The sequence below is a fragment of the Typha latifolia genome, chromosome 15 (genome assembly GCF_019914945.1).
Source record: "Typha latifolia isolate L0001 chromosome 15, TyphaL0001v2, whole genome shotgun sequence".
In the NCBI taxonomy this organism is placed as follows: Eukaryota; Viridiplantae; Streptophyta; class Magnoliopsida; order Poales; family Typhaceae; genus Typha; species Typha latifolia.
This window is the reverse complement of record NC_133100.1, coordinates 1,766,622-1,790,351: the sequence shown is the minus strand read 5'-3', so window position 1 is coordinate 1,790,351 and position 23,730 is coordinate 1,766,622. Positions and strand designations below refer to the sequence as shown.

General features: G+C 36.6%; 2 protein-coding genes across 3 annotated transcripts; both read right to left on the bottom strand.

The window, feature by feature from the left end:
• Window positions 1-6,869: 6,869 nt before the first annotated feature.
• LOC140801953 (U11/U12 small nuclear ribonucleoprotein 48 kDa protein) lies at window positions 6,870-14,781 on the bottom strand. 2 transcript variants are annotated; one of them, XM_073157350.1, is made up of 5 exons: window positions 13,353-14,781; window positions 12,331-12,445; window positions 10,756-10,863; window positions 9,375-10,198; window positions 6,870-7,075 (listed from the first exon to the last, which is right to left on the bottom strand). In XM_073157350.1, the coding sequence occupies exons 1-4, from the start codon at window positions 14,690-14,692 to the stop codon at window positions 9,395-9,397; spliced, it is 2,367 nt and encodes a 788-aa protein (XP_073013451.1). In that variant the 5' UTR covers window positions 14,693-14,781; the 3' UTR covers window positions 6,870-7,075; window positions 9,375-9,394. The 2 variants fall into 2 exon arrangements, with proteins under 2 accessions (XP_073013451.1, XP_073013450.1); XM_073157349.1 differs by lacking the exon at window positions 6,870-7,075 and adding an exon at window positions 8,808-9,257 and having other exon boundaries at window positions 13,353-14,780.
• A 6,018-nt stretch (window positions 14,782-20,799) lies between these two features.
• On the bottom strand, window positions 20,800-23,490 carry LOC140802427 (transcription factor bHLH62-like). The gene is made up of 8 exons (XM_073157951.1): window positions 22,471-23,490; window positions 22,147-22,383; window positions 21,995-22,060; window positions 21,843-21,911; window positions 21,688-21,759; window positions 21,374-21,595; window positions 21,199-21,295; window positions 20,800-21,118 (listed from the first exon to the last, which is right to left on the bottom strand). Exons 1-8 carry the CDS (start codon window positions 23,182-23,184, stop codon window positions 21,081-21,083), a joined length of 1,515 nt encoding a protein of 504 aa, XP_073014052.1. The 5' UTR covers window positions 23,185-23,490; the 3' UTR covers window positions 20,800-21,080.
• Window positions 23,491-23,730: the final 240 nt, after the last annotated feature.

The window sequence follows — 23,730 nt, the reverse complement described above, 5'->3', positions numbered from 1 at the left end:
AGTCCAATTAATTCAAGTAAGCATTTTAAGGCAAGTCTAGTTAAGTCAAGTAAGCTTTTAAAGCAAGTTCAATTAAGTTATACAAGCATCTAAGATAAATCATAATTCGAGTCATGTAAGCCTTTAAAGCAACTCCAATCGGGCTCCAAATTCTAAATTTAGAGCCCGGTGGAGCTTCAACCGAGCTCCAATGCTAGCTCCAAATTTGGAGCCCTACCATAAAAATGGAGCCCAGCTCCATTTGTCTTTTCATCTTTTTAAAATATCAAATTTGCCCGATAATTATTGCATTCAACAATTTTAATTTCATCTGTATCTTTTATTAAATAATCTAGTTAGTTAAACTGAGTATATAATTAGTTTTACTAATCAGTTTTTAATAAAAAATAATACCATTCGAAAGGTTTCATCGAGACCTTTAAATTTAATATTAAATTATTTTTGAGTTAATTTAAATTTTAAATTTTTTATTATTTATAAAAATGAGTCTAATAAATTATGTGTCTTAAAATATAATTACTCAAAATTATTTCCCAATGTAAATATTAAATATTAAAATACATCAGATATGAAATAAATTAAATATAAAATACATCAAATAAAAATTACATTAAAATTTATATTCCTTTATTCCTTTGCCTCCCTACTAAAGTTATGAAGATGACTTAGGAGACTATTAAACATCTATTATTTTTATTATGAAATGTTAATTTCCGCTTATTTTATGTAATATAATTTTGATATTTTTAGTTAATAACATGTAATGCTTATTTTGATGTTTATTTTATGTAATGTAATTTTGATGTGTTTAATTAAAAAATTAGTAATTTAAAATTACTTCTGAAACTATTGAATATTAATCTTATTTTAAAGATATCGATGAGAGTTTTCTAACCATATATTTTTTATTAAAAAAATAATAACACTAAGAGGACCTATTAAGTAATTTAAAATAGCTAATATAAATATATATTATATTATTATTTTAATAAATATGGAGCCCGGTGCATTGGAGTGCACCAGGCTCTTGCTTCATTTTTGGCTGCATATTTGGAGCCTTTAGGCATCCGTTGGAGATGCTTTAAAGCTAATCCTAATACGACTCATTGTCCCCGACCTCTATATATAGAAGAGTTAGGCTGCTTTGTTTAATCATCTAAGCATTGAGCAATTATTTTGGCCTTTAGTTTATCTTAGAAGTAGAGTAAGACAATCTATGAATATAATTAAATTAATCATAGCCATTTATTTTTCTACGAGTATATCTAACTTAGAATATTAATTCTACCTCCAAACCATAGCTATCATCCTCCATCACGAGCCACCCTACTATACTATCCAGCATTATTCTTGGCCGTCCGCCGCCTTTCGATGACCGACGCAACGTTAGATATTACTGATCTATCATGTTCTGGCATTCCTCCACTATTTTATTTTATATCTTTTTATCCCAACCTCCAATTTATATAAAACTAAATTCAATAGAACCTTAACTTCTAAGTCTACCATTATATAAATTTTCATAATTTTATTCCGTCCGGATCTAGTTCATAATAATAAAATACTTATCTTTTGAGTGCTTTCACTTTGAATTTTAGCATTGAAAGGTTCAAAGATTTATTTGGAAAAAATTCATGAAGTGTTTTTAATATAAAATGCTTAAAATTTCACCATTTGAATTGATGAGGTAAAACGCTAAATTTTTTAGTATATTCAAATGAAATGCTAAAGTGTTTAGATTTTTACTCTTCCACACAGCACTATTTCTATAGACCTACCCTGCATTTCAAATGCACCAAGTTTTAAACCAAAATGTTTTGTTTAGTAAAATACTAAACGTTTCTGCATTTATATTAAAATACTAAATATTTCAGCATTTACTATTCCTATTCGATAAAATTTCGACACAAGAACATAAGTAAATAAATTCTACTAACACAATCAAACTCAAAAATCCTAAAATAATTTTCACTAAACCAATATAACAGATCAAACCAAAGAAAAGTTCGATTCTCATTCAACCACTAAAAGCCATATCAACAAGACAGCATTGTGAACAAGATAAACTCTTATTATCTCTAAAACTATTGCTTCTCAATTAACTAAACCACTCAAACAACAATAGACCAAACGAAACAAACCGAACTAACTTCATTGAAAGAACCATACAAAAATAATTTAAATAATTTTTACTAAACCAATCAACATAATCACCATATCTGGTTTCATAAAACAATGAATCAACACTAAATCAATTTTCACTAAAGCAACCAAACGACATTAAACCAAAGAAAACAAACAAAACAAATACCATTAAAACAACCAAACCAAAAAAAAAACTAAATCATATTAACATAACCACCATATTCACCAATCAATATAACCAACAATATTCAAACACTATGTTACGAACAAGATCTAGACTAATTTGAACGTAAAAATAATTGTGAATCTAGTCGTGGCCGCCGAACCTACGGCCACCAGCCGCGAGTTAGCTACAATAGTATAGATTGTCAATGGCGAGCTTTCGGCCGTCTCATGCTACTGCCCTCGACTTGGCTCGGGTGTTAAGGTCCTATGGAAGGAACCAGATGTTGAGGCCACAGCTAGTGGAGGTTAGATCGCCATCAATTGAAAGCTAGGGTTTCGACCCTAGCTTCCACCGCGAGTGGGGAAGACGACCTCAGCCCTTGTAGTGGTAACTATTCTAATACAATAGCGGTGGTTATTCCGAACTAGCAGTGATGGCTGTGAGGCTCTGCGGTGGTGGAGGGACCTCCACTGTGGCCGAAGGAGTGATCGAGGCCGCAAATTAGGCTGGCTCGTCCCCTCCGTCACGGCTTGGATTTTTTTGCCGTGGGAGGGCTTGATCCGTCATGGCCGATGATGCTGGCAATGCGAGTTGGCCATGATAGGCTAGGAGAATCATTGTCAAGGCCTGGATTGAGTCCTTAATGGTAGTTTGGATCTCCTTCAATGATTCTCTCAACGAGTCCACTAATTCTATCAATGTCTTCGCCCGCGTTGGTGGCTCTTTGCCAACAACTACCAGTGGTGGTGGTGGCACTAGAGAGACACCCATAAAAACATAAATGAGTTCATGGTTTTCCACGGTTGCTCTTTCCTCGTTCATCTTCTTCGGTCTCATGCTAACCATCGGCTAAGAAACGTCAGCTCTGATACCAATGTTATGATCCAGATCTCGACCGATCTGAACTTAAGAAAATTATAAAAATTTATTTGGTGATAGCCTCGTGAGTTAGGGTTCTAATAGCTAAATTAAAAGATAAATATAAAAATAATAATTTGGCTAAATTCAAATTTATTTAATGATAATAATCAACTCATGATCACTCATATTTATAACAGTAGTCTTAGCGAATCATATCCACATGTGAATTATCCGAATTATTTATTATTTAAAATTTAAAATAATAAGATAAAGCTAACTAACTAACTTAACTCCAGTTAACTCGACTTAACCCATGTGATCGAATTGTCATACACTAAATGTACTAAAATTATACGTGCGCATTTACATCTAACATATAAGTCACCCATGTTCAAAATTGACAAAGCTAGTTGTTCAACAGCTACCAGAGCTGGTCGTTTGACAGCTATATCTAAATGTCTCTACTTAGGAATCATCTCTAATGGGTTAATGCACATGTCACATATCGCCCTCATCAATGCTTCATCTCTAGTGCATCCGTGGTAGTATGATGAAAATTTGATAAAGTATGGACCTACACAAAATTTATAGCAAATTAGTAAAAATTAATTTTTATTAAAAAAATTTAAATATAACATAAATATACCATAACCACACTAATACTATTAGAAGGCCAAAATCTCATGTGTCCCCTATTCGAGAATGGAGAGATAAAATGTCATGTGATCCTCATATAACAATACATGTAGGGATTAGTATAATCCATAGGAGTCACCATTGGTGTTTCATCCACCAACCTACACCATGCTCCCATATTATAATATACTTTGCCTATTGAGCTTCTTGCTCTTCGCACACTGATTGATAGAGTGGAGAGCATCCTTTATATCACATAGTATTGGAGTCTCATATCTCTGCACAAACCGGTGAATAACACAATATAAAAATATTACTTTACTACATCAAAACAAATGACTACTGATCTCGTCCTCCATATATGGTTACCCATTATGCATATGTTATGGTTCTTGATTGAAATATAAAGTGGACATAATCAATCCGTTTCAAATTGTATCATTTTTTATCTTTATTTTTAAAAAATAAGATGACTTCTGATAGGTGCATTCGAACGCAAGTATTCGCATATACAGAGTACAATTTTTTGTCATTCGAACACGATCAAGGGGCGTTCGGACACACGTCGATTAAGTTATTTCATATTACATTTGTTTAGAGTTTTTGGATGATTGGCTAGCCTTTAAATATGTGAAAAAGTGGCCATCTTTGGATTATTGAATATTGAATTTGGTTTTGCATCTAGGTTTGAGCCAAACTTCTCCCTCCTCCTTCCTCCCCGTCAAAATTCAAATCGAGTTTCCTTCTACGGCCGAGGAAATCCTCCATCGCTTCTCCCTCCTCACTTCAGCGACCAGCTATACTTGAGAACTTTCTTCTCTTACCTCATCTTGTTCATAATACTAACTCATCCACCATAGCCATCATCATCTCTCATAACCCTAACCACATCATCTACGTCCATTCCGTCATCCCCTAACTTTTGGTCATTATTTCATTTTGATCTACCTGCCTAATCGATGAGATTCCGGTTGCGATGAATTTCTAACTTCTAGAAGAATAACATATCTAAATCTCAAAGTGTTTCAACGGTTGGATTGATCCCTATTGCATCCAAAAGTTGTGTGTTGAGTTCTATCCAGATTAGCAGCTCAAATAGACATTCATCTTTCACGAGGGCGACTATATCAACATATAACAAGTCATCCAACCAAGACTTCATGTATATATGGCTCCCATATGATCTACAAATAGTAATTATTAAAATGATAAATATAATAAAGTAAGCACCCATGTTATAAGTTTTTCTTAAATTTGAATATTACCTAATCATCTCAATAGAACTGTAATATATGTGGAGCATAATTGCGCTCGTATGATTGGTGCCATCTGGTTCCAAGAGCAACAGTTGGTTGGATTAGTTGGGCTGGCTAGGCTAGCTCACCCTTAACCTAGTGCTCACCCTCAACCTGATCACCAACAACTTGAGCAAGGGTGGGGTATACTTCAAGTCTATCCACAGGTAGTCTCTCTCATGCACAAATCTAACATTACATAAATAGAAAAGTCTGATATAAATAAACTCACACAAGACTAATAGGCTCATAGTACTACTTGTAGCAAAACTAGTGGACCTTCTATTTCTGATGCATCATGTCTGACTAACACAATATAGTTCCTCATAAAGTATTGCTAGCGCGACACTCTCCCAACTAATCGGTTAGTATACTCGAAGTTGTGTAAAAACTGTAATACATCTCTAGCCTTATTTTCAGAAATGAGCCGCCTATAAGCTGCCTATAATATACAAAATATATGCTCTAGCATATCTCCAAATCATTAGACAAACTGTACAGTGAAGTTCCATAAGTCTGCATGCCAGCTGAAATTTCAAACAGTAAACAACACAGAGCATAGCCTTGCATTATGTTCATCCTTTTTCAATAGAATTTATAAGGAAAAAATATGTACGTTTTACATCGAATAGTTTACTGTTGGAACCAAAGATACAAAAACAGAAGTAAGCTGGTGCAGCAATTTATGAAATTTCACTTGGCAGAAAAGCAGTTTGGTAACTAGAGAGTGAAAGAACATAAGTTTCTCTTTAATTGACATGATGATCTCTTTAGTTTTTAGTTTTACTTTTAAGTAGCTTCTCTTTTATGCTTCTGGGCAATATATACAGATTTCTAATGATTCCTGCAGTTCTTTATTACTTAGGCACTATCATTGAGGTAATACATGCAATTTCTTCCATTTAATTGTGATCTATGTTATTACTTGTGATTCTAATCTCTACATATTTAAAAATCCTTTTAAATCACATCCACTTGAACTTCTGCTGCTCCTGAGTCCTGCTTCATTTGGGAATTATAGACATGATAGCAGATCTCTGCTCTTACCTGAATTTTCTTACAAACTTCTCAAGAAGACTACACACTGAAGGCAGCTAAACTCGCTTTATGATTTGCAAGAACTCTTTTTCCCAATTTTTCACTCTTAACCATTGTATGTTTATGGGGATATGAAACCATTGGTAATTGCTTAAATACTTGAAAGTGTCTTTCGTAATGTTGTTGATGTCTTGGGTTTCTCAGGTGGCGAGGGTAAAATTATAATTGACGGGAATGTAGTATGGGTTTCTCATTGTATGTTTACATGATGTAGTTTTGGTCCAGACCACTTAGACTATTCTTTTTCAGTCTTCTGCCCCCACAAACTTAAAAATATATCTAACAAAATACAAATACAAACTTTTAACTTTGTGTATGAACTTGATTTTCTAAAAGAAGTGTTTGGTTGCTAAAAAATTAAGAGAAGAAAATAATCAAGTTTAAGAACTTCTCTGATGTTTAATTGCAAAAAATAAATTAAAAATAACTTCCTTACCTATCAAACATAGTTTCACTTTCTCTTTTTCACTCTCTTACTAGAAAGAAGAGGCACTTCACTTCTCTCACTTCTGCAACCAAACACACTCTAAAGGTAGGTAGTGTTTACCGTGTTATGCAAGTCTTCTGCCTATTATCTGTTCGAGGATTAATAACACTTGTAATTTGAGCCTCCTTTGGAGTCTCTTGATACTGTTATTGAAAAAGAAAAGAAGAAGCAGAGGCCAATGTTCTAACAGAAAAGCAGGATCTGTATAACTGTGATTTTTTGCACTATGTTTTGTGTCCTGACACTTTTATCATTACAAAGGCAGGATTTCTCTGTCCCAAATTTTCAGGCAGATTGCAAGTTTTTGATACTTGCACATCATCAACACCATGATCAACTCGATTCATCCATCAATTTCAACTGCTATTCTGCAACATTGATAGCCTTCTGGTTCCAGGAGTCACCAGCATCATCAAAGCAAGATTTAGTAACCAACACTATGACAAAGTGAAAAATGAAAGTGGAAAGTGAAACCCAATGCTCAAAAACAAATAATTAAATTAGTGCTAGCATCTTTACTATCGTAATGATGTATAAAAGTGCATAAAGAAAGCTAGAATATCCTTCTACTGACACTATTATTCAGTCTTACACTGCACAGAATCCTCAGGTTAGCGATAGAGATAAAGATGCATACAAATTTAACTGGAAATTACAGATGATATAGTAATTGCAAAACTAATAAAAGTTGGCCTAAGAGTAATCTGTGCAAGAAATCTAATATCGACCACTAGTGCACCAAATACAATAGATAATCTCATATAAAATCCAAAGGAAACGCAACTTGGTCATTTACTCCTGCAAAACCTACTTCTGTGAATATCGTTTCTTAAGAAGATTACTGCTATTGCATATTCCTGGCCCATGAAGGGTATATTAGTTTTCTGCAGAAATTTAAATGGAGAGATGCCAATCACATGACTCCAGTAAGCTTCTGCTTAAAATTTGCAGCTTGGCAAAATACCAAAATAATAAAATGAATTCAATGACCAACAATCATGTGCAGTTTCTATAGTCACTGGACGACTATTCAGGTCTAGATATATATAAACTTGCTTTTACTTGACTAAATACTGATTCTTACTTCCAATTCCACCATTAGAATATCAAGTACCAAGTGGCAGTTGGAAATAACTAGGGGATCTACAAATATGGATTATTGAAAAAATAAGTCATGTTATATGTATTCCTTATTTGATATGAATATTTTCAGTGGATTTCAGAAGAGATGATGGATTACGGGAGGGTCATAAATAGGAATATGGAAATCAATTATTTTGAATTTGAAATAACATGATAGCCAAACGATGGGAATTGATCACGCAAATATGGTAGATTCACAATTCACTACCTTGATCTACTTGCCTACATCAAAATAACAGTATATGGTCAACAATGTTTTAGCCTGAAACAATAGAAAGAGACTCAATCGTTTCATGGATATCTACAATATGTTCCCTATGGTAACCGGGTTCATGAATTATGGTCAATGAACGATACAAGCTGCAAGGAATACATACAAATTACAAGGAACTTTTATTGGGATCTTGATTATAATTAGCTATCGATGCTGAAATCTAGTTTCCCTTAATGTGATAAATATTAAATGCTTTCAGTAGTTGAACTTTGTACAGGTCTTACCTCCTCTCAAATCCTCCCACAAACTAAAAAGCCTTCACTTTAGGCCTCTGCATTGTTCAAAGCAGAGGGCCCCCTAAATCTATTTGTTACTAGAAAATGATAGTATCTACAAAAAAGAAAGAAAGAAATAGAAGTGCTACCATACTATTTCATGGAGAAGGAATCATTCAGGCAAAACCAGTAGAAATGACAGGTGATTAATCAAGAATGTGTCACCAAAACAGGAATGCCTTTTCATCCACTTGCTAATAAGTAAAAACAAGTTTTAGGAAAATTTATCAAAAACACCCTACCTTTTGCTTTTATAATTATATTTATCATTCGACTCATACCATTAAATAGAGAACTAAATTTTAAAGTCAAATGAGAGGTATTTTAGGTATTCACTCTTTTCAAAAAGCTTGGAACTCATCGCGAAGTCAGTAAACCCTGCTATACTCTAGTCTTAGGAGTACTTGTCTCGATTCACTCAGATGGATTTTTATTTTTATTTTCCAAAATTAATGGAACATTCCTTATTTCATCAAGTGTTGTTAGGGTAAAATTAACCCAAGGTGTTTTTGAGGCATTAAAAGAAAAATGCAGGGGTCAAATGATAAATATCCATATGATAGGTTGTAAATGATAATAAAAATAAAATATGGTGTTTTAATAAATTTTCCTAAGTTTTAATCCATGACCAACATTAAACTAACTAGAACTTCCAACTTTTCTCAATAAAAAATAGGTAAGACTAATCAATATCACAATTTCAAACTCAACATATCTTAGAATATAATAATATATATTTCCAACTCAATACCTGTATTCTTTCAATAACAGATTGAAAGCAGTTGAAAAATGCAAAAGAAGAGGAAATACATTATAAAATGAGGATACAGAGAAGGATACAGCTCTAGAAAACATCCAGAGGCCTCATTAATTAGTACTGCAAAGACATGTCAAGCAAAACATTCAAAACAAATACATGAACACATTAAAAATCATGAAAAAGAGCATATTTAAACTTCAATGATTAAAACAAGAAATCAACATAAGTACTTACATCACAAAAGAAGCTACACTCTATTTTTCTTGATGATCTCGCTTATGCCTTCTTGTCGAATTATCTGTTCTTCGAAGTTCATCAGAATAAATCTCATTCTTTCTTAGATTGTCAGATTTGTGTGACCTTACGCAATAGCTGCCTACAGAACCGCTATCATAGGAAGAATCATACTCGTCATATGAACCAGTTGGATTGTACCTGTCCTCAAAAGCACTTTGCATCACAGACTCTGATCTATGGCTCTCACAAGCTCTGGCTTTTCTTTCATTTTCCTCTCGTGATGTATAAGCATACCCTTTCTTGTAAGATTTTGATGTTAAAGATGATCGACTTTTGTGATCTTCCGACATGGAATGGTTATCAGAATCACTCCATTCATGTCTACTTCTGAGTGTTGTGACTTTATTTTGCTCCTTCTTATGTGTGTCCCGTTCAAACGTGTGGGAATAACTTCTATGTGATATGGAACTTCTTGATGTATAAATCTTCCTCCCTTCAGGCTCATTTCTATCATGTTCTTCCTGATGTTCACAGTGGTCATATCTAGATTTCCACAGTGACCTTGGCATATCATGATTCTCTGATGTATCTCTTTTAGAAACAACTGCATTAATTGACTTGCTATAACCAGGTGAGCTCCTGACTGTGCCAAATGGATCATACCTACCATCACGTAACTCATGAATATCTGAAATATTGTCTCTCTCGTAATTGTATTTGAATGGTTTTGGTGCAATATCTTCAGCAATTTTGACATGGCATCCAATTCCACCAGCTTGTTTAATTTCCTCCATGTGGTCCTCAATTATGTCCCTTATTACCTTCATTAGAAAGAAAAAGAAGAGCAAAGGTCATGCCACTATGAAACGACAAACATATCGTTGGCTGTCAGAGAAGTCTGAGTGAAAGTGACAAGGCATAAACACAACTAGCAGGTTTTTAACTTAGCACTGAAAAAGAATCAGCCATCAGGTTGAGAAACATATCATAATCAAGACATTTGACCAATGGAGTACCTCAAAGAATCAAAATCAAATGTTTACAAATGCATTAGATGAAAAAGTATATGACAGAAATGCATAGTGGTCGGCATAAACTGATAACCACAAGATCGTGAGATCCAAAAAAAATTTAGGACGTGGAAATAAAGGATCAGCAGATTCACACAATTCTGTACCTGGAATCCAATAAAGTTTGTTTACTAACCACTAAAATGATCATTCAATGACAATTTATAGAATTGCAGAAACCTCTGACGTTCCATGTATAGTTCTTTTCTATTGCAAGTATCATAGATCTTTGTTTTCAACTTTGATCAGCCTTTAAATACTCCCAAGAAGATTAACCTAGGGAAGTATGCCGGTGTCGAATTACATACCTGTGTTGGATTTCTTTTCACCTTCTTGCCACGGTATGACATTCTTCTCCTTTTGTAATCTCTTTCCTCAGCTAATAGCTCTTCTCTAGTCTTGGCTTTACCAAAATCCTTAAGAATACAAAGACATAAGAGGTAAAAGTGCGAAAAGAAAATCTGAAATGTGTATACATTCTGATAATAGTTATTTGAATTTTAGTCTTACAAGAGATATTAAATTTCCATCTCGTCAACAGAATATAGCACACTTTAGCATTAAAAAGTATTTACATATATTAAACACAGTAATGTATCACTTTGGACTCTTTATGATATTAAACAATATAGATGTTCTTGTCTTGCAAAGTTTCTTTCAGGAGTCTTGCTTTTTCAGACTTATAATGGTCAAATTTCTAATATTATGAACAAGTAATTGTTCACCAGGTTATTTGCATGTATAATCCTCAAAAATTATATGGGCTTTATATGCTTCCAAATCTCTTAATTTTGCATAAGTATCCTGCAAGTTCAGCATGACCCTCCTGCCAATTCTATATCAAGGAAGACTTTTATACAACCTTAACCTGTTGATTAAGAGGTTTATCTAATAACTCTATGTACCAGCGCACATTGCAAGGTGGCAATCTTCAATCTTAAGTGTTGCCCCTACAGTGAGTATTGACTACCAGTTAGACCCCAGCAACTTGAAAGATAACTGACAAAAGTACCCTTGTTGCACATGCATACATACTTTTTCAAAATAAATTATAGGCCAATTCATGGTCATCTTGGTGAAGCTTCTTCCCCAAACTAGGTGAATTTAAAATAATAGTTATACTAATATCGTAACAAAATGGATTTAACATAACAATCATACTTTGAACACATCAACTTGCAGCAAAGCAACACAAGCATCAAATTTGTAGTAAAAGTCTTGGATTTCAGAAAGAAGCTCCTACTTTTCAGTCTTTTGATGGGGAATCTTCTGATGGATGCCTAAGATTAGACAATCAAAAAGATCAATTGGATTGTAAAATATTTAGACTACAGAAAGCGGTTTCTATTTTTCAGTTATTCAGAATGAAACCTACTGATGAATGGCTAACATGGACATCTTAAATATCTCAAGGTCATGTAAGGTCTTGACAGGAGCAAGATTTTTGTGCTGCTTCAGCTCCTTCAAGTGAAAGTCCTACAAACTGTTGCCTCTGAATTATCTCAATCAACTGCATGAATACTACTCAACCGAACAGCTGATTAGGTTGCTTATCTGTTTAAGGCTACATAATCCTCAACATAAATGCTGCTAGCCTACTATGAACTACCAATGTTCTAGTCCCTTGGGCTGCTCTCATCCAGCTTATTTACAGTATCTATTCCCCTAACTTGAACATTTACCTCAACCAAATTACGCCTAGTCTAACTATCATGCGTGGACTACCTTGACATATTACTATGCTAGAACCAACTTCTACCAATTTTACCACATATTATCCTCTAATGTTACTCCTCACTCACAACTTACACATTGATTTCTCCTCCTTAGTTACAAATTACTAAATATAGGTTTCTATTAGATGCATGACTATACATGATTACCTGATTTTGTACTCGATGAGGAAGAAGTCCATCATGCTCCAAAATAGGTCTATAATTGGATCGCTTTCCGCGTTCCTCGCTACCCCTTGTTGATGCATGTGAATGCTCCATTAATCTAGCAGAAGAAGCTAATAACTTCAGTGCTAAAGTAGTAGTTATGATATTCTTATCATGAATAAAGCATAACCAAAATAGAAAACACAGGATGTTCAAGAGTTTAAGTAGTCAGTCGTCTACAGTGCTTATCCCGTAATATATTTACTTGTAGGTTGCATTTGGTGCATTTGGAAGGGGGATAAAATAATTCTACCACCCTTTATTTTAAAGTAGTTCCAAACAAATTCCTTTCAGGTGGAATACCATATGAGAGAAGTCGGTTTGCTGCCCACCCCCTCCCGCATCAACTTGTCTCATTTCATTCAAGATAAATTGAAAAAGGGACTAGAATTCTTGCTCATATTGTGCAACAAGGGAACAAGGGCTTGTCCACAATGTCCTCAATCTAAGTTTGATTACGAAACAAAGGTGGAACAGCCCATTTGTATTCCACACCTATGCATGATTGCAAATTGTCTCAGAATATTCAAAAAGCAGATACACTTAAAATTTATGTCCCTGTCCCAAAATATGTGCATCCATCCTTCAGAACTTAAAATTAAGAGTTTTTGTACAGTTATTACCTTGTGCTTCTAAATAAACTAAACTTTAGAACTATCATTAGAAAGATATATTTATATTCATATATATGAATGAATTTTTCTAATGGAAGTTTGTTATTCACTTAAGCTAATAATCCTTCTATTGGCATCAACGCTTTATGTGAAATGAGTTTGTAAAAGAATCAGTAATATACTCTAAGATTGGTATCTTCAGAATGGGCATATAATATAATGATTTTCAAGGAAGGCAAGAAACAAGCATGACCAGTGTGGTGAAAACCAACATCAGTAAACCAAGTGAGGATTGCAATCATATGACAAAAATCTGAAAAACAAAGGTGATAAGAGAAAAGAGAAGGATACAGCTGAGCTTTGGAAAGTGGTTGGGCAAATCTTAGAGCTTTGATCTTTTCCTCCAACAAAGACCTTTCGTGCAATGCAGCAACTGCAGCCGCAACCTGAGAAACAAGCACTTGCCTTCTACCAACCTTTTTAGAAGGTTTTGCGTGTTCAACATCTCCAATGAGTTTGAAATCACGAAAATCACAATCTTCGCCAGTAACCTTATTACGATCATGAGTCATACAACCATCCTCCCCATAGTTAATAAGTAACAATTTTGATCCAGCTTGTACAATTGATTCCTTTAGCATCCCCAGAGAGAAGAGCTTACCATTTGCTTCCCCATACAATACTGAAAGCTGAGATGCAAACCAAGACAAGCTTCCAACCAATCTAGGGCACTCGAACCTTAGGAACTTTGAATCAAAGAGCCCATCCTTATTCAACGTCAGCTTCAAAAAACCACAAGCTTCCCTTGCAATCGCCTTTAAGCACAGCTTCAGAAGCAGATATATATGATCTCTCATAGCAACATCAATCAAAATCCCATTTTTAGGCGAATTAATGAGTACCCACTTCTTCAAATCGCCCTCTTCAACCCGATTCAAGCTCAAAGCAACTTGAAGGACAGCATAAGAGTAGGAGACCGGAAAGTCTCTCCAGGCCTCCACCTCGCATCTCAAAGCCCAGAACTCCGATGGAAGGATTCGAATCAAACCTCCACCCAAATCCCCATCTCCTCCACCATGATCGGGAATGAAGTTGCCGCACTCGGTGGATAAGAACCCGGGCAGTGTGAATGTCCTACTGGAGATATCAGGCTCCGGCGTGGTGACAACTCCCGGGCAGTCCTTGTAGAAGAAGTTAGAACCCAGATCGCCGAGCTCAGCATCGTCGAGTGAGAAGCAGAGGTCGGCGTCGGGGTCGGCGGGAGGGAGAAATATTTGGGTCTCTTTCCGGAGCTCGGACTCGGGTTTGAGAGACGTCGGATAGCGGAGGGTCTCGAGGAGGCCGAGGTCGAGGCGAGCAGCGCCGGGGGCCGAGGGGCAGAGGAGGGAGTGGCGGAAGAGGGATTCCGGGGGCATCCGGTGTCGGGAGTCATAGGGACAGGTGCAGAAGCCAGCAGTAGAGTCGGAAGAAAGGGAGAGGAAGTCGGCGGTGGATTTGAGGGCGGTTTCAGCGACGGTGATGAGGTCTTTGAGGAGGGAGATGGCGGTGGGGAGATCGGTGGCGGAAGGGGCTGGAATAAAGTTTGGTTTAGGATTAGGGTTTGGGAGAAAGGTGGTGGAGGTTTGGGGAAGGGGAAGGGGGATGGAAGAGAGGTGGAGGGAGGAGAAAGAAGGCTCCATCGGACAAAACATAGACGCAAACAAGCGAACAAAGCAATAAGAGCGAACGTATGTTCTGACCGCCAAAAACTCGCTCTCTCTTCTCTTTTTCCTTTTTTTTTTCTTTTTTTTCCCTGTTAATAGAGATTTGTATATTTTTCTCATTATTTTCTTATTAATTTCTAGCAACATAGATTTGCATAGAAATACAATTAACATTTTTGAGTTCCTGCATAATCTTAAACGATAGTAAGAGGTTTATTTATAGAACCTTGAAGCTGAGGTGTAATAAGTTTTTTGGACTTTGGTAGCTAGAGTTGTATGTATTTTTTAATGAGAAAAATAATATTTGAAGAAAGGAGAAGAGATTGCGGAACAAGGGAAGACATTAGACATGCATGAATGCTTACCAGATAAGCTAACTCTGTCTTGCCTTGCTAGGGTTTTCATGACGGCGATAGGTTTTCTTTTTTCTTTGTAATAGGTGAGACTTCGGCGGCACCAAAACCCTCTCTGCCTCACCTACTTAATCTTACATCTTCTATGACCGATGAAGTACTCCTAGGCGCAACTGGTCAGGGAAAATAGTCTGGCTAATCTAAAGCTATTATTATTTGAAAACGGGAAACATATATCATAATTTCCATTATTATCTTCTATTTCACTTGATTTATCATAGAAAATAGATGTTTTATTTATCTCTATATTCCTATCTTAGTTTACATTTTCTTTTGTTTTGGTTTCTTTTCTTTTTATTTATTTATTTATTTATTTTATTTTGACTGGGTTGTGATCTTTGAACAATAAAATGAAGAGCTCAATGCTATTGTTTGCTCTTTTTTTATAACTATTTGCAGTAATAGATTGTGATTGAAATTAAAATTAGTACTTAATTTACTTATTTAATTTCGGATGTTGGTAGTTGAATTAATATATGGATTTGTGTTGAATTAAATTTATAGTTGAATATTTAGAATCGTATATTTTTGTATTATATATCTTTCTAAATAAAAAGAGACTATTTTGTTTGAATCAATAAATATTAAATTTTATATAGTGTTAATATGTTATGAATCAGATCTGGACTGATCCGGACGTAAGAAAATTATAAAAATTTAGGTGGAATGAGTTAGGGTTCTAATGGCTCAGGTTTCACCTAAATCGGACATCGGGATGAAAAGTTAAAAATAAAATAGTGGAGATAGGTCAGAGAAAGCAAAACAATAAATATCTGACGTTGTGGCGGTCGACTAAGGGTGGTGATGGTGAACGGGCGTATTATAGGGTGACTGTTGGAGGTAGGAGGTGGCTAGGGTTGGGATGTTTAAAAGGGTTTTACGATTATGATCTACTCGAAGATGAAGATAAAGACAATCTAATGGCTAAAATAAAATGGTAAATGCAAGGTAAATAAACTTAACTCAATATAGCGCTTTCATTCCATTCAATGATTATTATCAATATATGTCCACTCCTATTTATGGGAGTAAAAAATCTTAGCAGATCGGATCCACATGCGGATTATCTGATTTATTTAAAATTCAAACAACAAGATAAAGCTAGCTAACTAACTAAATCAGTCTTCCTTATCTTTCTCGGATTAATTCTTCATTTTTTCCCAGATAGATTCTGAATCTGGAAAAGTTATAAATACTAAAGTTGTAGATGTGAAGATTGGCGATCTTATCCAGCTAATTTGATACATGTCGTGTTAACACAGCTCAATTATTAAATTGGTTATTGTGTCGTGTTAACACGACCCATTTATCAAATGAGTTAGACAAGTCGTATCGTGTTACCCGTTTAATAATCTAATCATGTTTGCGTTTACTAAATGCAACACGCTTTATTATTAATTGAGTTGTGTTCATGTTAAAATAAAAGTAGCCTGACACAAACCCGCTTAACACGATACTATTGCCATCCCCTGATTCTTTTGATAGTATAGCCTTAATCCTTAACTTGACGTCATCCACAATGCACTGCTAGATAAAACATTTTAACCCTGAGGATGAAAAACTTCAAATGATTTTTACTTGCCAATCCTAAGGAGGAGCTTAAGCCAATTCCTATTAGAAAAGACATCGAAAGCAAACTTGGCGATAAAGATGCCCTCTCTACTGGGGCTCCAAATGAGGTAGTTGTTTCTTCCTGAGAAGCTAGAGATAGTTGCTACCACTTTCTGCGAGAAGATAGTATCGACAAGAGTTTCATTCCAGGAGGAAGTGGTGCTGAGAATGAGATCCTTGACATGATCCACTCCAACTGGTAATTTGATGCTAGTTAGGTTATATAAGAGAAGCCATGGACAGCCATATCTTAGAGCCTATTTCATTTTAAGAATCAAGCTCACAATCACAAGCAATGCAGTCGCCCAGATAGAGGAGAGATCCTTGAGCAGTCTTCAACCCAGATCACCTGATGCAACTGGTCAATAGGAGGAGGACATCCAGCTCTAGAGATAAAGATGACTCCCCTATGCAAAGCCCCACTAAAAATTACACATGATTCCCTCTATTTCATCCAACATAACTATGGGAAAAGAATTAAAAACCATAATGTATATAAAGATAGCAGCGAGAACAAATTTTAGCAGAGTAAGATGCCCCAACATGAGAAAGGTGGTGCTACTTCCAGCATGCTAGTCTGGAGTGGAACTTCTCTACTACAGACCTTAAAGTTTTGGCTTTGAATCTTGAGGCAAGAATCCTTGCCTAACTCATGTGGCAACTGAAAGACAGGTTTGGAGGCTTCTTTAGGGGAGGCATTGTCAAAAAAGAGAAGGTCATCAACAAAGAGGAAATGGATAAGAGGAGAGGGTTGTTTGGACTATCTTGGTGCATGAAAGCATATTCCATTGAAAAATATCATCAAGAATGAGAGATAGAATGTTAGATACAATAATAAACAAACATGGGGAGAGAGAACAGCCTTGTCTGAGCCCAGGAGAGAGGTTAAAATGTGAAGAAGCCTTACTGCTCATACTTTCCCACCTTGACCTTCATTAAGGACTTCTTGATTAAAAGAGGAGACAGTGCTCTAATAATTTTTCATAACAAAGAATACAACCTAAATAAGACAGGGGATAGGTTCACTCTATCCGGGTATAAAAAGTTTTAATCCCTACTCACCCGGGCTACCCAATCTAGGATTAACCATAAATTTCACAAAGATCTCCATTCAATCCTAAACTTTCCACAGTTCATCTAAAAAAAAATTCTTTAACTATCATATTAGCATATATATATATATATAGGCCCAAGGGAATGATAGTGAGAAAAGGATCAGTTAAGATATCAAACCTATTACCCTGCCCAGAACTAAATGCTTGGGCTAAAATTTCAGGTTCTTAGCAGCAGTATTGGCCCAAAGGCCCATACCTAAAGCTTTTTAAACCAAACCCAAAAGCCATTGGGAAGCAATTAAGAGGTAAAGATTAAAACAGAACTTTGTCCAAACTAATGATAAGAAAACAATCTCAAGTTGACAGTGATGTGATTCTATTTGACAATTCTAATCATATCAGAAGCAAATAAGAGTCATTGTCCCATGTTAGTAATCACAAGCTCTATTTTAACCATTTTAAGTATGCTTAGGAAAGGTCCTAATCATTTTGAGACCCTTAATCATAACTTAGACTACCTTAATCTTTGCAAATTAGTGCACAAGAGATTAGACCCTGCAAGTTGATAGGACTCAATGCCAGTCGGTTGACAGAGATACCTGAACACCTATTCTATCATTTTGAAGTCCAACTTGCTAAATGATGTTGATCTGACCCATATAATAAAAAAGACAAAGATTGACAGAATATTTCTGCCTATTGCTACACTCCACAATGGCACATCAAATTTTTTTTTTACTTTCTTTCTCTTAGTCCTGTCACTGATTTGTGACCTCAAACTTTTCTCATATGACAAAGGAGAAATATTAGTTTGGATAACAACTATTTTACTTATCTCAACTTCTAATTAGCTACACTTAATTTTTTTTAAAGTAGCTTAAAAATTAGGTTTAGAATAATATAGTGTTTTGGTAAGTATCATGATTATATTTGATGTGACCTAAAAAAATAATAAATTGAGGAGGGGATATTTTATTAAATAACCAAAATACTCTGGATAGAAAGTGAGACAAAGATTGAAATGATAATTAATTATAGTGATGCCTTTTTAAAGATAAATTGATAATTTAATTTAATTGATCAATATAAAATATTGGATAAATAAGAGGGGAGAGAGAAGAATGAGTTTTGCTCTGAATTGTTTTTGAGATAAACTGTTATTTACATGCTAAATAAATTTAGTGCTCACTAAACTGGTTTAAAACTTATCTTAGAAGATGTTAGTAGGCTTTTAGGCTAGAATTAATTTACTCAATTAAACTTCTTATCTTATTTTATCACCAAGTGTCTTGATCTGACTCAGATGATTAAAAGAGCTCATATTAATTTACCCGAAACACCGTTAAATTTCCAATTATTGTAGGTCTGATTAATGCAAATAAATAGTTATATATCATGCAAAATTCTCCTCTTGGTATCATTTCACTTGCTTTATACTCCAATTGATTAAAAGAGATGTCACGGGGTGGTCGAGTACTCAAGTTGCTCATGAGACAATATCCACTCCTGTTGATGATATGAAACTCTAAAGCAGACATCCTACCTACACTTGCATTTGGGGCTCTCTCCCCCAATAAAAGGACCATTTTGCTCAGTTAGGCCACAAGCCAATGTTTTTCATGACCTAATTGTCGTCCCCTCCTTGAGTGTTAACAGTTGAGAAGTCCCTTGCTATCTCATTCTGTTGACCTGTTAAAATTCAAGCAAGATCATCAAGTATTACAGAGGAAGATTTTGTATTCTTAGCTGAAAAAAAATAAGGCATTCCAAAGATATCCCAACCACCAAATTAATATAATCTTCGCGCGCTTCTGAGCGCGAAAGGAAGTAGACAAAATGGATCCATCACTAGGGAGATTTGGAGAGTGACATGATCTTCCAAGGATCTTGCTCTGATGAGGGAATTGGATTGAGAGAAGAGAAAAAAAAAAATTCTCATCCACCCACCAAGACCCAAGTTAAAAAATTGAGGAAGACCTTGACAGCCCTGTTCCATTTGGCAAAGGTGAACAATTTCAATCATGCCTAACTGTTTCCTTAGGACAGCAAGCTTTGGCATCCACATTTCAATCTAAGCTGAAAGATGGTAGTTTGCCTAGTGGAGTTAGTTGCATTTGCCATGGTCCCCAACCTAGTGCACATGAACGTGAAAACGATAGCAGGATCGAGTACAAACATGTTGTAAACCAAGTACCAGATTCAGATGGACCCATAAACTTCATCTAAGAATTGATAACTCTTGAATTTTACGCAAGTTAAAAGAGATAAGAAAACATACAGTGATGATCAGTTACAGTGGTGTCTCAATCAGTAGGAAAGCACCCACTGATGCTTGTCTAAATTAGAGGCCTACAGTGGATAATGACATGCAACCTTCCATGCCCTTTTAGACTTATTTGGGTACCTACAGACAACAAAAGCATTTAGGTTAGTATATACTCTAAAGATTCACCAGAAATTTTATAACAGAATGTAAATGGAGTTGTTATAAGATATGCCATCTTATGATGGAAGGAATCTATCCACTTTGGAACACAATTCGTATTCATTTCTTCCCCTTTGTGTGTGAACTGTAAAGCTTCAGCATCTAGGATTTCCAGACATTATTTTTTTGCTGATTGATCCTTGTCAAACCCAAATTTTTGCCAACCTGGTCAGTTTGATGCCATTCTCCTCAAAAAAAGGTCTGCCTACTTTGCCAGCTCTGGAGCACTGCTTAGTTTGGTGGTAGGAGAATAAAGAATGTAGTCAATGGGAGATAGATTTTCTCAGCTTAGTTGGCTTAGGCTCTGTATCCATTGAAGAGAAGAGGTTAGATACTGTGAAGTTTGTTGAATCCAGCTCAAATAGGAAGAATTGAACTGTACAAAAGCTCAGGATTTTTCACACTTGATAAAAGAATTTTTTTTTAAATGAGACTTATATGTCCTCATACAGCTGTTTATCCACTCATTGAAAGTACTCTATAAGCAGATTAAGGTTTCAAATTTCTTCCACAATTATTACACAAGAGACGTGAAGAAAGGAATAATTGTGATAAACAGCAGGGAAAACATATTCCTCAATCAATGAGTAGTAATATTCTCATTCGAACACAAAAGATAGCTATAGCTCAAGATAAGATTCCGCTATTCGACCCTCATCGTCACCATGTTACAATCTTACATATGGTGTTGAAGTAATCTTTGCACGAATATCGTGCTCGGACCTAATGGTTGTCAGCTCAAAGCTTCCTGAGCTGTTTCAAACCAACAATGCGGTATATACAACGGCCTCCTGTACTTGGAAATCAATCGATTAATGTTCAATCTTCATGTGAGATGTCGGCATTTGGCCTGCATCAGATATATGAACATTGTGAGAGTTTTGTTGCATTAATTTTCAGATTGAAACTTTTGAGCTCCAATTCACCTACCATTAAAGCTCTGAGAGGAGGGGAATCCAGCCTCTTGGCTCTGCCCATAGCCCATCTGGACAACAGTATGAAGATCATCCTCCCAGAAAGTCCCAAGCTGAAAGCACAATATTTTTCACATTATAATGTCATCCTTTTAGGTTCTAAACATCGGCATCACTGTGAAATTTGTTACCTGAGAGGAGGCATCTCCAAATCCATCAAGGGAAGGAAGTTGTATGCTCAGACCACGACGCAGAGATGAGTCCACCGGGATAAAGGAGGAGTGCATCTCCATGCCATTAGTCACAACACTCTGGAGAGGGGTCCCCTGAGGTTGTTGAGGAAACGAGAATGGCATTCTTGTGGCCTCTAATTGATAAGCTTGTGGCGGCATAGGCCCACATGCTTGATGCATCTGGAATTGCAAAGAAAACCCAATTTAAGGCTAACAACTTAAAACTAAGTGTTCATGTGAAATTTTGATCAAGAAGAATGCAAAAGGCATACGTCTTTGGGGAGGACATTATCCATTTTAAACTCGAGCAGTGGATTCACGGTTGCCAGCTTCATTGACAAGAACTGAAGCCAGAAATTGTAACAAATTAGACAGATCAAATTAGCTTAGAATCTCATCAAGAAATGAATTTTGATAGTATCTGTACCTCGACTTGACGCTGCAATGACTGCACATAGTTTATAATCTCATCAAGCATAACTGCTTTGCCTGTTACCTACACAAGAATGTTATAGAATGAGACAAGGACTCACCAAAATTAAATGGTATAAGTAGCATTTATGTGAGAAAATGCACTACCTTATTGCAACCAGGGACCAGATCTTGCAAAAATTTCATCCTCTCACTGATCTTTTCTCTTCTCACCTGGCAATCCAAATAAAAGATCATTAATGAAGGAGAAATTTTTTTTTTAAGTAGCACCAAGATGGAAAACAATGTCATCTTCTTACCCTTTCGGCAAGGCTATGGCTATCCGTCGCCTGGCCTCTCCTCGCCCTGACATGGATATAGTCCTGCTTCGGGGGCTCGGCCGGCTTGGCATTGTTCTCCTTCCCCTTCTTCTGATTAACTTCGCATTTATTCTCCAAACCACCATTAGTCTCAGTCTCCGGCTCCGCTGTCACATCCTTTTCTGTTCCATTAGCAATTGGTTTACATCTCTTTGCATTTGTATCCTCCTCTGCCATCTGAGATTGTAAAAAAGTTTCCACCTTTTAAATGCATCAAGAGATAACTATAGTTGCAAGAGCAAACTTTAGCCACATGACAAGTACCTTTGTACTGATAGTAATGGAGGAAGGTGAAGGAGTCTCCTTTCCTTTACCCTTAGGAGCCGCTTTCCTCTTCCTTGCGTTGTTCTCGTTGTTAGCTTTAATGGGTGTCTCTCCATTCTCGGGAACCCGATCGGATGCCGAAGATGCCTCTTGCCCGGCGCCGTATTCGCCGGTGGCCTTAAGGGACTGGCTGCTCGAGACCCTCGACAGCTTTTCGGCCTCCGGGAGCCCGAATTGCCCCGGAAGACCAAATTGGCTGCGCCCCCCGAAGCACGATAACCTCGCCGCTCTCTCGGCGAAGCCAGGGTCGGCGGCGAACGGCGGGAGCTGCACCGGGTGGTGATCCATCATGGAGAGGTTAATCTTGGGAGGGGAATTGAGAGGAGTGCTGTAGCAAGACGTGTTCGTACTGTGGAAACGCGAGGTGGGCGATATCTCGCCGGAGTTGCAGATGCTCCCGAGCCGGCCTATGAGCTCACGAATTACGACGCTGTCGTTGGCGACGCCGGCTGTGGAAGGATTGGAGGAAGGAGACGACACGAGCGAGCTGAGAGCGGACTCAAAATGGTTCCTGTGGTCCATAGACTGCTCCCAGTTGAGGTTGAGAAAGGATTGGTCGGCGCCGGAGACGGAATTCAACTCCGGCGCCATTTGGGCGTTTAAAGATTGCCAGTTTAGAGCAGCTGGGTTATTGAAAAATCTCTCCTGCTCCATGGAAAAGAGGCGACAAGGCCGAGATGGAAGAGACCCAGATGGGGAATTATGGGGAGGAGTAAGAGAGGAAGCAAAAAGGTGGGATTTTTATGAGGGAATTGCACAAATGTTTGACCTTTTACATCTATGAGATTATATATATAAAGAGGGGTGGTGCCACCGCGATCGACGGCGAGAAGATGCCGGGCCTTGGACGTGAAAACTAGCAGCCTCCCCTTTTAGTGCGGGAAAGGTGTTCGGGATTATGCCTCACAGGCTTAATGCAGAGACAGAGAAAGAGAGAGAGACAAGCAAGGAAAGGCAAGCAGAGGAAAGGAAGAGAGGGGGGTTTCAGAGAGAGAGAGAGAGAGAGAGAGAGAGTTTAACTTTCTTCTTTTCTACTCGGGGCTCTAAAAATGTAGGAGAAGGGACATGGATAAAGTGGGGATTGTGTACATCCACGGTTACATGAACGTACTGTAGCCATAAATGGCAGCAGTTGATTGATTGGCTGGAAAAATAATCCAGCCGTTAAAAGAGTAGTGAAATTTCTTGAGATCCTCTTAA